Source organism: Rhinoraja longicauda, chromosome 2, assembly GCF_053455715.1.
Source record: "Rhinoraja longicauda isolate Sanriku21f chromosome 2, sRhiLon1.1, whole genome shotgun sequence".
In the NCBI taxonomy this organism is placed as follows: Eukaryota; Metazoa; Chordata; class Chondrichthyes; order Rajiformes; family Arhynchobatidae; genus Rhinoraja; species Rhinoraja longicauda.
In genome coordinates this window covers 35,275,019-35,291,214 of record NC_135954.1, presented here as the reverse complement: position 1 = coordinate 35,291,214, position 16,196 = coordinate 35,275,019, and the positions used below count along the sequence as shown (strand labels likewise).

The 16,196-nt window shown below is 40.2% G+C and overlaps 1 protein-coding gene across 4 annotated transcripts in view; it reads left to right on the top strand.

Moving 5' to 3' along the window:
- mindy3 (MINDY lysine 48 deubiquitinase 3) overlaps positions 1-14,009 on the top strand; it is a 90,605-nt gene extending 76,596 nt beyond the window's left edge. For all 4 annotated transcript variants that reach the window (XM_078417188.1, XM_078417179.1, XM_078417168.1 and 1 more), the window contains 3 exons: positions 428-515; positions 9,152-9,223; positions 11,903-14,009. In XM_078417188.1, coding sequence (XP_078273314.1) covers positions 428-515; positions 9,152-9,223; positions 11,903-12,052 — 310 coding nt within the window. In that variant the 3' untranslated portion in view covers positions 12,053-14,009. The remainder of the gene's footprint in view (positions 1-427; positions 516-9,151; positions 9,224-11,902) is intronic.
- The last annotated feature ends 2,187 nt before the right edge of the window (positions 14,010-16,196 follow it).

The window sequence follows — 16,196 nt, the reverse complement described above, 5'->3', positions numbered from 1 at the left end:
GATCATGTGATTAGTGCAGGAAAGTGGCAGTACAGAAGAAAATCAGCCGTGATCATTGATAAAGAAGCCTTGGTGAGCCACTGCATGGCATCTTATAGAATATGCACTCACATGATGGTGGGAATAACTGTTCAAGGTGTTGGATGTGTAACATGCAATGGGATGTTCATCCAGGTATGTGGAGAGCATACCATCAGACTTCTGATTTGCATCTTACACATGGTGGAAACGCTCTAAAGCTTTGGCATTTTTGCTTCCATGGAAAAAGTACCCCAAAACGTAGGACATCTCCAGCATCACTTGGTTTAGTTTTGTTAAACTCCAAGTGCCTTTGAATGTTTTGCACAATGATGAACAGAATCTCTGTTTAGAGTCTGCATAACATATTTCGTATGACTATTTCAATGAAATGTTTTCTCTATTTCAGTGTGAACATTATGAAGAACAAATTAGACCCAGAAGGACTAGGCATCATTTTATTGGGAACATTTCTACAAGAATTTTTTCCTGAGCAGGTAAAATGTCTGATTTCACATTTTAACAAAATAATGTTTGCAGGATTTTAAAATCATATATTTACATTTGATTACTCCGAAGATGATGTTAATGCTCTGATCTACCAGGTGCAAAATTGAAAAGTATTTGAAGCTTCGGTAGGGAGGAGAAAGAGAACCCACTGAACCAAAAAAACATAAGGAAAATCAACCATCATACTTTAGCAATCAATTATAGCATTCATTTATTGAGGTGAATTTTGCTGAATTCCCAATACACACTGCCAATAGAAAAACATGCTGTGTTTATAAAACTTGTATTGTCGTTGGGGGTTCTAACACTCTAGAGAGCAAGGTTCAACGGAAACCGAGGTAATCTGAGCCCAGAGACTGCTTTACACATAATATATTCCTTCAGATGCTAAAATCCACGAATTGCAGATTAATTGTAAAATAATAAATATCCAGAATTTTCTTTGGGCAAATACTACCTCCCCCTGGCCCCCACCTGCCAGCCCCCCATCTTGTTAGCACCTTCCTCGTATGCAAGATTAACATTGTTTTTTTATTGTCACGTGTACCGAGATACAGTGAAAAACATTGCTTTGCGTGCTATCCAAGCAAATCATGATTCCAGGATTCCCTGGCCAAAAGATCATGTTGACCTATTTCCTGACTTCTCGGTACAGTTCTGAATTGAGGGTAGAAGAATAACTTGATTAACGAGCTCGAAAATAACATCTGCATCTTTTAAACATTTTATTTTAGCCTTTCAGGTTCACAGTGTTTCAGTGAGATTTTCATATACCACATCTTTTTAAAAGATTTCTGACCATTTTCTACATTTACTGCTCAATTTTGATTGCACAGTCTGTGCATGAGTTAGGAGAGGACAAGCAATAGCACCATGAGATACAGTGCAATGGAACTTGCATCATTCTGACTTTCTAGTGGACAGTCTTAAATCTCCAAGCAAAATATTTTTACCCGCTGGTATGGGCACTATTGCTAAGAGTAATGGTCAAGGACTGAGAATCAAATTCTGCTGTAGATAGAGCATGGGTATCTGCTTTATCAATAACTCAAGACCAAGATTATATCTGTGAAGCAGCAATCGATCAAAATAAAAGTACTGAAATTAGTCAGGGCCCATGTGGAATTTTGTGGGTTAGGGAATTAGAAAGATGTTTATAATTACTTTTTCATTGGTGGATAAACCTGAATGATTACATTATATTATAATTCAATCAGATTTGGTGTTATGAAATGGCTTGGGCCCTGAACTGGCCTGCAGGAAAATGGTCAGCCAACATTTCTGGTGGGGGACCCTTCATCTGGACTGAAAGAGTAGAGGGGAAGTAGACACTGGTCAGGTGGGATTGGGAAGTATGGCAATAACAGTAGAGATGGGGAAGTGATAGGTGGAGGCATCAAAAGGTTGCAGATTCTGGAATCTACTAAGAAAAGAGGAGAACAAGTGGAGGGATGATGGCAGATGCAAATGATGGTGGGGATTAGCGAGCAGTGACAGGAGGGGGGAGAGGGAATCCATTGGGAGGAGTGTGGTAGCTCGGTGAGGGGAAGGTAAAATAAATAAGGTATAGGGAGCTGTGGGTGTGAAGAAGGGAGGTGTGAGGGGGAAGGTGAATAGGAGGAGAGAGAAGGGGTCAGGGGTTCAGGTTGTCTGAAATTGGAGAATTCAATATTCATTCAATTGGATTACAGACTACCCAGGCAGAATATGAGGTACTTTTCCTCTAGTTTTTGTTTGGTCTCTCCTTGATAGTGGTGGAAGCTGAGGACAGATGGTCTGGGAATGGGAAGAGGATTAAAATGGCTGGCCTCTTTAGTTTAGTTTAGAAGTACAGTGTGGAAACAGGACCTCTGGCCCACCAAATCCATGCCAACCAGCAATCACCCGTGCACTAGTTCTATGTTAACCCAGTTTCACATCCTGAACACCAGGGACAATTTACAGAAGCCAATTAACCTGCCTGTCTTTGGAATGTGGGAAGCACCCGGAGAAAACCCATGCAGTCACAGGGAGAATGTACAAACTCCATATAGACAGCATCCATAGTCATGATTGAACCCGGGTCTCTGATGCTATAAGCCAGCAACTCTGCCTCTGCACCACTGTGCCACCCATGCCAGTGGGAGCTAAAGATGGCCACTCTTGAGCATTTGGATAGCAGTAACAGGATCATTCCGAGTCAGCATGGATTTACGAAGGGGAAATCATGCTTGACAAATCTTCTGGAATTTTTTGAGGATGTAACTAGGAAAATTGACAGGGGAGAGTCAGTGGATGTGGTGTACCTCGACTTTCAGAAAGCCTTCAACAAGGTCCCACATAGGAGATTAGTGGGCAAAATTAGAGCACATGGTATTGGGGGTAGGGTACTGACATGGATAGAAAATTGGTTGACAGACAGAAAGCAAAGAGTGGGGATAAATGGGTCCCTTTCGGAATGGCAGGCAGTGACCAGTGGGGTACCGCAAGGTTCGGTGCTGGGACCCCAGCTATTTACGATATACATTAATGACTTAGATGAAGGGATTAAAAGTACCATTAGCAAATTTGCAGATGATACTAAGCTGGGGGGTAGTGTGAATTGTGAGGAAGATGCAATAAGGCTGCAGGGTGACTTGGACAGGTTGTGTGAGTGGGCGGATACATGGCAGATGCAGTTTAATGTAGATAAGTGTGAGGTTATTCACTTTGGAAGTAAGAATAGAAAGGCAGATTATTATCTGAATGGTGTCAAGTTAGGAAGAGGGGATGTTCAACGAGATCTGGGTGTCCTAGTGCATCAGTCACTGAAAGGAAGCATGCAGGTACAGCAGGCAGTGAAGAAAGCCAATGGAATGTTGGCCTTTGTAACAAGAGGAGTTGAGTATAGGAGCAAAGAGGTCCTTCTACAGTTGTACCGGGCCCTGGTGAGACCGCACCTGGAGTACTGTGTGCAGTTTTGGTCTCCAAATTTGAGGAAGGATATTCTTGCTATTGAGGGCGTGCAGCGTAGGTTCACTAGGTTGATTCCCGGAATGGCGGGACTGTCGTATGTTGAAAGGCTGGAGCAATTAGGCTTGTATACACTGGAATTTAGAAGGATATGGGGGGATCTTATTGAAACGTATAAGATAATTAGGGGATTGGACACATTAGAGGCAGGAAACATGTTCCCAATGTTGGGGGAGTCCAGAACAAGGGGCCACAGTTTAAGAATAAGGGGTAGGCCATTTAGAACGGAGATGAGGAAGAACTTTTTCAGTCAGAGAGTGGTGAAGGTGTGGAATTCTCTGCCTCAGAAGGCTGTGGAGGCCAGTTCGTTGGATGCTTTCAAGAGAGAGCTGGATAGAGCTCTTAAGGATAGCGGAGTGAGGGGGTATGGGGAGAAGGCAGGAACGGGGTACTGATTGAGAGTGATCAGCCATGATCGCATTGAATGGCGGTGCTGGCTCGAAGGGCTGAATGGCCTACTCCTGCACCTATTGTCTATTGTCTATAACATATGAGGTGGTATTAACTCTCCAGCTTTAGCATGATTATGTTTAACAAATGGCTCCTTTAAAGGAACCCCTGCATTAAGTTATTTCAACCATGGAGCCCATTGTTTTATCTTGAAAGTTGACTTTACATGCATTTGCTTTGATCTTTTCCTAGAGCAACCTTTGTGCTCCTTTGTCAATGGGTGGTTTAACGTTGTTCTTCACCATGGCACTGGTTGCCTCCACATCCCCAAAACACCCTTATTCATTCTGAATTGTTGCAGCTGAAACTGACTTCTTTAAAGAAAGTTCATTGAGTTTGGCTGAACGAACCATGGATTTTCCATGCTGGGTTTTTTTTTTTGAGCTTCTGAATTTGCAGTTTTCAGCATTCTACTTTGTGTTGTGGAAATTGGAAATTCTGAGGCATGTAGGAATAAACAAGAGTGAAAAATAAATATGCTGCTTGTTCCAAGCATTAAGCAAGAATCAAGCCTTTTCCCTTTTTGAGATTGTCAACAATGACAATTAATTATTTAATTCCAAGATTTTTTTTTAAAATCTGTACATATACTGTCTGAGAAAGGATGCCTTTTGAACCAACACAATATGTGGTATGATTAATGATAGTAGAAATTCACATTCGGAAATTGATATCAAAAGGCCAACAAAAGAAATCTTCAACCTTTGTAAGTTCATAACTTAAAATAATAAACAAGGGATGGCTGATTTAAGGCCTCATGGGGAAATTATAGTTATTATTAGTATAAATATAGCTACATTTGCTACCATTACTTGGTTGTCACATCCGTTTTTATTAAATTCACATCCCATTTAATTTTGAGGTTAGAGATAGTTCGCTACATTCCAGATATTCTTCCATCTGTTGCCAAGGCCAAAAATACCTTTCTCCTTTTCGGCATTAAACTTTCTGTGCAATCTGCTCAAGCAGTGTTGCTTACACTGACCTGCCTTGTTTCCTGCACTTATTAACAGAATTGCACAAGATCACATTCCCTTTCCTTTCCTCCTTTGTTCAGAGTATTGATCAAACAGTGCTTAAAGTAGAACCCTAAACCCATTACTTTTCCTCCCTTTTTGTAACTGGAGAGCAACAGAAAGGGAGAGAAAACGGACTTTTCAAATCTCAGGCAAGTTGTGAAGAAAGAAATAAAGAGCCAGAGATAAAAAATATTTTAGGAGGAGGATGAAAGCAGAAGGGATATATGATGATTATTCAATGTCCCTGTAAGTACTATGATTGATGCTGCTTATTATTTTTAGCGACAGGACAACCTCTCAGGTTTACAACTTGCAACCGAAAAATCAAATGCCTAAGAATTGTTTAATGCTGATGTCTCTAAGAACCTTAATTCACACGTGGGATTATACTTAGACTATAAGACATAGGAACAGAATTAGGCCATTTGGCCCATCGAGTCTACTCCGCCATTCAATCATGGCTAATCTATTTTTCCCTCTCGTGCCATTTTTCCCATTTTCCTGCCTTCTCCCTGTAACCTTTGACGTAATTACTTGTACTTCTCACATTGATTAGTCGCAATGGTCACTTGAAGGCTTTGCAGGGAATGTTTTGGGATATAAATTTGTGTATTTATCATTATCTCAGTAATGATATTTTATACATTGAGTTCTATTTTTTAATCTGTTCAAATTTTAATTGTAATTAGTGGAGCTGTGCAATGGTGCATCATGATCCCAACATGATGATTTATTGGCTCCAGCTGCAATGGTGGGAGAAGCATTAAGTGGGTGAATAATTATCTTTGATAAACCTTGTAGGCCAGTGAAGCCACAACAAATGCAGTTCCTGAATAGCAGACCTGAAATAGCAAAGAGCTGGGATTAGGTTTTCCACTCAGATTCCAGTTGGTGTGGAGAGGGAAGAGAAGAAAAATATTTTTTTTTACTATTAAAATATTAGCCATTATCAAAGCAATAAAAGGGACTTTATATTGTAAGCTTGAAAAATATATGTCGTGTATAACTGTTTAGTTTATATCGAGAAGTGGCTACTTTTTTCCCATGTTAACTAAGAAATAGATAAATGCCATGAAATTCAAAAGTAATAATTTATTATTTTAGAAATTCCATTAGGTATTCAGATTCTAATGGGATTACTACATTTTGGGAACCTCAAGCCTAATCCCAACCGATACATCCTCCGTCTAGTTTATTTGCTCCAGACATTCCACACCATGCACTGCATTTCCATTTTATTGTCACATTTCCCCTCATTGTCACATTTTATATCACAAATATAAAGAGGATAAAATCACCCACCATCAACCTAGGTGCTGAAGTTGAGTGAGTTGTCCGCATACTAGTCATGAAACAGCATGATATAGTTGTACTTACAGAATCATATTTAATGGACATTGTGCCCATAATGGACTCCTCCATTATTGCCGTCCAAGGGTTTATTTGCTCCACCAACAAATGTCTCCTGAACATTGTCTCTGGTCATCAATAAACCTTGTGCCATTTGATCAATATGGACACGGAACATCATCCTGATCAACATCATGCTTCCCTTCCTCATTATAGACACAAAAAGCTGGAGTAACTCAGCGGATCAGGCAGCATCTCTTCAGAAGAAGGATCTCGACCCGAAACATTACCCCTTTCCTTTTTCCAGAGATGCTCCCTGACCTGCTGAGTTACTCCAGCTTTTTGTATCTATCTTCGGTTTAAACCAGCATCTGCAATTCCTTCCTACTCACCACACATTATGTTGTGTGACACTGCCATCATGCTAAATGGGATAGAAGTGTCCCTGGATCTAGCAACACGCAACTGAACATCCATGAGGCCTTGTTGCCAATCAGTAGCAGAGGTGTGTTACATGAGAATCCATAGCCTCATGAACCTGGCGTAACCCTCACTCTACATTATTCTCCAAGGTATGGTATCAGTTCTGGTTCAATAGGAAGTGCAGAAGAGCATGATGGGAACAAACAGGCCCAAAATGACATGCTAACCAGATAAAGCTATGGCAAAGGGGTAAGAAGATCCCAAAATAACATGCTAACCCAATAGAGCTGTAGCAGAGGAGAATATGCATGCAGGCAGCAAATTAAGCATACTATAGGCAAAGGAAAGCACGCTACAAATATCTGAGCATTTCAAAGCTTGGCAGTCCTGCCACAGGTCATTATTAATGAGGGAGAACATTTAGCTAAAGGTAGGAAGTGGCTACAAAAACTGGAAATATGGACATTTGTCACAGTATATCTTATCCATGAGAAAGAAAGAAATATGTATTCAGGAATCTATTATTCCAGAATCATTATGAATGGTGGTATGGGATATGTGAGAAGGTGAGTTATTTAGTGTAGGTTACTCAGCTCTGTATTCATATATCCCAATACAGAACAATGCCATTTTTATTTTCACCACCAATACTGATAGTCTGAGTATGTTGAAGGTGGAGTGTTCAGTAACAGTAATTCCATTGAATATCAAGGCTAAACATATCAACTGCCTTTTGCTGGAGATGGATATTGCCTGGCACATGTTTGGCCTGAATGCTATTTGTCTCCTTTTCTGAATATGGAATGAACCTCTATTTTCTGTGGAGTTGTGAATGGGATTACACAGGTGTAATACCCCTTCTGACCACATGATGGAAGGTCAGTGGTGAAGTAGATGAAAATGGTTGGGCCAAGGACATTTCCCTAACAGCCTTAGTGCAGGTTACAGGGTCATATGATTGTGTATTGTTGCAGTTTGTTTGATTTACAAAATGCACTGCAATTAATCATTTAGGCAACACCATCAGTTTCTCACAAATCCATAAACTCTTTCAAAGGCAGCGACAGCTCAAAACACCACGGCATGCCAACTTCTCTCCAAATCACACATCATTCCTAATGTGAAGATAAATTATAGTCATGCAACATGGAAACAGGCACAATAGCCCAAGTTATCCATGCTGACCAAGATGCCCCATCTAGGTCCCATTTGCCTGTCCTTGACCCATATCCCTCTAATCCTTTCCTATCCATGTATCTGTCCAAGAGTCTATTAAATGTTGTTAAAGTATCTGCCTCATCTACCCCCCTATGGCAATTCGTCCCATATGCCCATCACACTCTGAGTGAAAGGGTTGCCCTTCCTATTTATATTAAACCTTCTACCCTAAACACATGTCCTCTTGGTTTTGATTCCCCTACCTTGGGTAAAATACTCTGTGCAGTCACCATATCTATTCTCATTTTATTTACCTCTATAAGATCGCCCCTCAGCCTCCTGCCCTCCAAGGAATAAAGTCCTAGCCTGCCCAACCTCTCCCTATAACCCCATCCCACAATATCCTCATAAATCTTCTCTGCACTCCTTCCAGCTTAATGACATCCTTCCTATAGCAGGAACATGAGGGGTAATTTTTTTACACAAGAGTATGGAACAAGCTGCCAGAGAAGATAGTTGAGGCAGATACCATCACAATGTTTAAGAAACATTTGGACAGGTGCATGGATAGGATAGGCTGAGAGGGTTATGGGACAAACACAGGCAGGTCACAGGGTGACTAGTATAGATAAGACAAGTTGGTCGGTGTGGGCAAATTAGGCCAAATGACCTGTTTCTATGATGTATGACTATGACATTATGAGATGTTAGGCTCTTGGTAAAAGACTGCATTCACCCTATCTGTTCCCCTCAGCCTCTTGCACTCCAAGCAATAAAGTCCTTGCCTGTGTTACCTTTCCCTACAACTCCCTCAAGTCCTGGCAACATCCTCGTAAATCGTCTTTGCACTCTTTCCAGCTGTTCCTTAATTGCTAGTATAAACTCAGGAAATCCCTAAGAAACAGCATTTTGGGGCTGCTTCACCAGAGGCACTGCAGTGATCCTTGAGAGCAATGGCTCATTACTGCCTTCTCAAGGCAATAAGGATGGACAATAAATGCTGGCTTGACCAGCAACCCCCACATTTTAAAATAAAGATTAAATAAACATCCAATGCAACAATCTTAATCTTTGAGTGATATTTCTTAATGAAAGATATATTTTATATACAGAAATTAACGGTACCTGTCTGTGCTGTATTAACTTTTATGATCAAAATCAAAAGATATATCTGTTTTGGAAAACAGGTGCAAAATTCATGTTAAATTCTCCCATTTTACTGTTTTTTTCAGGAATCTACTATTCCAGAATCATTTACAGTTTACCATTACAATGGATTGAAGCAGTCCAACCACAGTGAAAAGGTGAGCTAAAATAGTCTTAATTTTTTATAAAAGCAAGTGATACAAGTGAAAGGGATTTTTGATCGGCAGATGATTAGACATAGGCCAGTGATGAAAAGAAGAAAAATGTGAGACGAGGGGAGAAGATGGCCAAATTATGAACCCAGAGGAAGGAATATGGGTGAAAGCAGACCGGGGGGGGAGGGAGAAATAGGTGCATATCTATGTGTGACACAAGAGAAGAGAGAGGGATAAAGTAGATGGGGAGGAGGTTATGGTTTGTTGGTTAGTTACGGTGGCGCAGCGGTAGAGTTGCTGCCTTACAGCACCAGAGACCCGGGTTCGATCCTGACTATGCGCGTTGTCTGTACATATTACATTTTCTCCATGACCGTGGGTTTTCTCCGAGAGCTCCGATTTCCTACCACGCTCCAAAGACGCTCAGGTTTGTAGGTTAATACGCTTCAGTATGAATTGTAAATTGGCCCTAGTGTGTAGGATAATGCTAGTGCACGGGGATCGCTGGTCAGCGCGGACTCAGTGGCTGAAGGGCATTGTTTCTGCGCTCTATCTCTAAACTAAACCTAAAATTGGAGAATCTAATGTTCATACTGTTTTAAGCTCCAATGCAGAATAATAAGTGCTATTCTTCCAGTTTGTGTGTGGCCTCACTCTGTCAATGGAGGAGGCCCAGGAGAGAAATAGGATGGAAAGTTAAAATGGTTAAGAACCCGGAGATCCAGCGAGCATTGGCAGACTGAGCACGTATTTGGCAAAACAGTTACCTTGTGGCCTAATAGTCATAGTGGCGCAGCGGTAGAGTTGCTACCTTACAGCGCCAGAGACCCGGGTTCGATCCTGTTTGTACGTTCTCCCTGTGACCAGGTGGGTTTTCTCCGGGTGCTCCGGTTTCCTCACACACTCCAAAGACGTACAGGTTTGTAGGTTAATTGGTTTCAGTAAATTGTAAATTGTCCCTAGTATGTAGGATAGTGCTTATGCATGGATTGATCATTGGTCGGTGAGGACTTGCTGGGCTGAAGGTTCTGTTTCCCCACTGTATCTCTAAAGTCTAAAGAAAAAATGCACAAAGTCTTTTGCCCAGAGTAGGGGAATCGAGAACCAGAGCACATAGGTTTATGGGGGGAAAGATTTAATAGGAATCTGAGGGGTAACTTTTTTTACACAAAGACTAGTAGGTGTATGGAATGAGCTGCTGGAAGAGGAAGTTGAGGCAAGTACTATCGCAACATTTAGGAAACATTTAGACGGATACACAGATAGGATAGGTTTAGAGAGATATGGGCCAAACACAGGCCAGTGTAAATGGGCAAGTTGGTAGGCGTGAGCAAGTTGGGGCAAAGGGACTGTTTCCACACTATGATTCTAGTCTTCGCTTGGTCTCGTCGGTGTAAAGGAGGCTACATCACTAGCACTGAATACAGTAGTTGAGGTTAGAGGAGGTGCATGTGAAGCTCTGTCTCACCGTCACAATTCTCACCTCACACTTTTTATCTTTTAATTTTTGGCCTTTATCCAACTATCTGCCAATCAAATCCCCCACCCTCACTTGTATCCACCTATCGCTTGTCAGATTTTGTCCTGCTCCCACCTCTTCCAGCTCTCTCCCCACCTATCACAATCAGTCTGAAGGGTCCCAACCTGAAACGTCGCCTATCCATGTTCTCCAGAAATGCTACCTGACCCGCTGAATTACTCCAGCGGGGTTTACTCTTTTTTTGTAAACCTGCATCTGCAATTCCTTGTGTCTGCCTTCAGTAACTATAATTGCTTTCACTTTAGAAGCCATTGGTTCGAATATGTAGTCACATAAGTTATGTAAAGCTATATATGGTTTTATCGTCTATATTGATCACAAATATAACAAAAGCATTATCATAAAGGCTCTGAAGTTGTTTCACTGCATTACTGTTACCGAATGACAAGGACAAGGATTCTGACAGCCATATTATTGCTGGAAGAATCATAGAGCACAACAGGAGGTCAAATGGTCCTCGATATTGGTGTGGTCTTTTTGAAAGAGCGGCTATACAGTCTTTAATTGAACAGAATAAGAAGTTTTGTGTAATCATAAGGTTTACTTTTGGTAACATTTAAACACCTATACCACAATAATTTAAGTGGAATATTAGTAAGGTGGTTCAGTGTCCCAAACACCTCTAAAGGAGGTCACGGTACATTCTCCACTAAAGGAAAAACAGGTTGATTGAACACTTCTTTATTACCTTAAACAAACTTTTACCAACCACTGGGAATAATTAGGATTCGGCTGAAAAGAAAACAGGACACAATGACCTTTTATCATTTATCAGCCTCTGAGCTTGGGAGCTGAAATAACTCTCACCTCTTAGTTTGGAATCCTCGTGATCTCTTTCATTTCATTAGCTTTGTACCTGAGGTCAAAGGATTAAGTATACCTTACACAGCTGTGCTTAGCACTAAAAGGGTTCATGATGAATGGCTATTTTCTGTATATGTGTTCGTCCTTCTACTCATGAATGTAATATTTGTTTCAGGTGGGAAAGATATGAGTTTATGACGTTTTAACTATTACCCAAAAATATAAATCAATTGCATTATTTTTTTAAATGTAGTAAATTTAAAGCACTTACATATATGTTTGACCAAACACTTCAGTTTGTCGGGCTATTAGAGTAACTTATGTTCCTTCTTCAAAAGGTCATGTACGTCGAGGGAACTGCTATTGTTATGGGCTTCGAGGATCCAATGGTGCGAACTGATGACACTCCCATCAAGCGCTGTTTGCAAACAAAATGGCCCTATATAGAGCTCATGTGGAATACAGACCGGTCACCCTCCTTAAATTAGTTCCAGAAAATCTAACACCAAACACAATCCCATATAATATAAGCTGTACTGCTTTTGAAATCTGTACACAATTGCTGCTAACTGGAATGTAGTGTCCATAAAGTCCTTAAGAAACTGTAGACCTTAATTTTAATTCTACTAATTACTATTGATAAAGATCCAAGTCACTGTCCTTCGTTGCTAATCAAAAGATTATTTAAGGAAAAAGATAACATGTCAATTTGACTGTGCTTGAGGGAATTGTTTTTTTATATCATCCTGGAGATGTAATTCCACAATTCTTTTAAATAATGGTGCATAGGAGTAAAGTGCATGTTTAGGACCTGAAAATCTGGGTCTGGTTTGTGCCACTAAAACTGCAGTGGAGCAGGACTCCTGGCTGATATCAGCCAAAACTGTAGATCCTAATGGGATACCAGAGGCCATAAATGAATAGAAGAGACATTCCAAAACAAAACATATTTATCCAAAGGTTAAAGATTTTCTGTGAACTTAAGAAGATTAGTTTTTTTGGTATCAGTATACCTCCTGGGCATTTAAACAGCCCAGTCCATAACATATATCACTTCCATGCTCAAGGAGGTCCTAAGGAAATGGTGCTGGCTGGAATTTTCTGGCTTAACACAGGAGATCACTCAGATTTGCAAAAATGTAATTGGAGGTATGGATGGCAAATGAAATATTTGCCCTGCCCCATGCCCCCGTACCACCACCACCAATGTAGAACCTGTGTCAGCTTTTAAATAGTGGCAGCTCACTGAAACCAGATTTAGTCCCAAAATGAAGAATTTGAATCGAGCGCACAAACTGAAAGCTCAAAATATTTACTCCCTTCGAGAGTGGTGTGTTCTCCAGAATAATCTTTGTGAAGGAATGTCTTCAAGGCAGTTTTCCACCTTGAGAATCATTTTGATTCTCAACAATGTTCTCTACTCAACAATGTAGTTCATTCATTTGGGTGTTTTGTCTTATGTCACCAAAGTACCCACCACAGATAATGTCCCTCAAGAATAATTAATTCCAATATGGTGTGCATAGTTAGAGAAACCTTAATTGCTGGTCGGATTTATTCTCGTCGGAGAATATTCCAACTGATAGTCGAAATGCTGTGAGATCCCTTTTGTGATGTCAGTGGGTCGCATCTGCTCAGCCAAATGCTTTTCCGAACTGGCACAAAATTGCATGCTCTAGGTTGTAGGTATAATTGGGAACGGGGAGCTAAATTATATGGAAAGTCTACCCTTTACTCCACCCCAAACCCATTCCTCTAGTTGCCCTGTAAGTTGAAGAACATGAATTTCTAACTTAAAGCAAAAAGAATCGACAAAACCCTGTATAAACGGGTACAGTTTGCAGGTTTATTTATCAACAGCCACCCACAACCTTAACCAGTGACAGTGACTAAAAGCTTTATCTTTTACAGTGATCTCTTGTGAAAAACAAATTGATGGATATGTTTGGGAGAGCCTTTTGCTTCACCTTATTTTATTTAGTGGTGCATTGCAATATGCTTTTAACCACCAACTGAAACACTGGGTATGTGGGTCCCGATAACTTACTGGAATTCTGGAGTTTACTTTTTTGAAATGTACCACAGTGGAAGCCGTATAAAGATAAATTATAAAATCAAATTGTGGCTAAATAGATTGTACATTCTAAATCTATTCAGTGATTCTGAAGTTACCCAGATCTGTTGTTACATATTATTGCCAAGAATAATTTTCTTTTGTGTCAAAATTACACTGTTTACCAGTGTTCTTGTGTATTTAAATTCTGCTTGTTGTTAAATTGCATGAGAAATGAACAATTTATTGCCCATAAAATACACTAGAGTTCTCTTATTTATTATGATTTGAGAGTTGGCCTAAAATAAAAATACAGTTGAAAAATGTTTTTGATTTATTTTCTTAATGCACTGGGGAGCTGATTTTATGACTGTTTTATTACTTGTTTCAATGCTGAACAAAGGTATTGTAAAATTACTTTTAATTGATTACTAATTTTCCAAAACAGTAATTTTATCTGTAAAGAATATCTTTAGCAATAAATGGTCATGTTTTGTTTTATTGAAGAATATTAAAATAATTCAGTTGACTCTAGAAATTCTCATTTTGTATTTTTGTTAACAAGCCAATTTGGAACGGTTTTCCAAAGCAGCAGTGAATCTACAAATATCACATTTGTATAATTCCCACTGCACTGTCTAATTAGACCACTGCACATAGGACAGTCCTTAAAATGAGGTGGAAATAGTTAGAATTAGTGGCTTCCCCTGAATATTTATGAGAGTATCAGCAAGCCAGTTGGACTGCCCTTTGACATTTCATTCCATTGACTGCAAAATAAATGAATATAGGGAGATGAGTACAAAAGACAGACAATACACAATATTTACAACTTGATCAAAGGTGTAGTCATGTCTCCACAACTGTTGTGCCATGTTTGTAGTGATTACCTTGTTTATTCTATAAGGCTTTGTTGATCCTCAATTTAACATTAAGAGATAAATGGACAATTGCAATGAATTGCATTTGGTTTGTTTGCAAAAGAAATCAAGATTTTCTCCAAAAATCCACATGAAAAGTCATTCTAGGTTTGCACCCAGAAACATACACTAAAACAGGGTGCACATGGTTCCGACCGGCCCTTATTGGACTTGGTTCCTCAGTTCATCAATACTTGGCACAGTGGTTGTGCTGTCTCACAGCGCCAAAGACCCGGGTATGATCCTGATCTCCGGAGCTATCTGTGGAGTTTGCACGTCCTCCCTGGGACCATGTGGGTTTCCTCCAGCTGTTCCAGTTTTCTCCCACGTCCCAAAGACGTGAGTTTGCAGGTTAATTGGCCTATGTAAATTGCCTCTAGTGTGTAGGGAGTGGATGCAAAAGTGATTAATTGAATGAACAAGTGTGTGAACAAGTGATTGAAAGTGGGCATGGACTTGACAGGCCAAAGAACTTGTTTCCATTCTGTAACTTTCAATTAATCTATACCCATTGTACTGTGACATTCAATGACAGTAGTTTGCACCCAGAAGCTCCCACAGTGCCCTCCATAATGTCTGGGACAAAGCCATCATTTATTTGCCTCTATACTCCACAATTTGAGATTTGTAATTGAAAGAAATCACATGTGGTTAAAGTGCACATTGTCAGATTTTAATAAAGGCAATTTTTATACATTTTGGTTTCACCATGTAGAAATTACATCAGTGTTTATACATAACCCCCTTATTTCAGGGCACCATAATGTTTGGGACACAGCAATGTCATGTAAATGAAAGTAGTCATGTTTAGTATTTCTTTGCATGCAATGACTGCCTGAAGTCTGTGATTCATGGACATCATCAGTTGCTGGGTGTCTTCTCTGGAGATGCTCTGGCAGATCTGTACTGCAGCCATCTTTAGCTTATGCTTCTTTTGAGGGCTAGTCCCCTTTAGTTTTCTCTTCAGCATATAAAAGGCACGCTCAATTCGGTTCAGATCGGGTGATTGACTTGGCCACTCAAGAATTGGCGATTTTTTAGCTTTGAAAAACTCCTTTGTTGCTTTAGCAGTATATTTGGGATCATTGTCTTGCTGTAGAATGAACTGCCGGCCAATGAGTTTTGAGGCATTTGTTTGAACTTGAGCAGATAGGATGTGTCTATACACTTCAGAATTCATTATGCTACTACCATCAGTAGTTGTATCATCAATGAATATAAGTGAGCCAGTACCTTCAGCAGCCATACATGCCCCGGCCATAACACCCCCACCACCGTGTTTCACAGATGAGGTGGTATGCTGTGGATCTTGGGCAGTTCCTTCTCTCCTTCATACTTTGCTCTTGCCATCACTCTGATATAAGTTAATCTGTTTACAAGACCTTTTTCCAGAACTGTGGTTGCTCTTTTAAATACTTCTTGGCAAAGTGTAACCTGGCCATCCTATTTTTGCGGCTAACCAGTGGTTTGCATCTTGCAGTGTAGCCTCTGTATTTCTGTTCATGAAGCCTTCTGCTGACAGTGGTCATTGATAAATCCACACCTGAAGACTGTTTCTGATCTGTTGGTCAGGTGTTTGGGGATTTTCCTTTATTTTAGAGAGAAATCTGTCATCAGCAGTGGAGGTCTTCCTTGGCCTGCCAGTCCCTTTGCGATTAG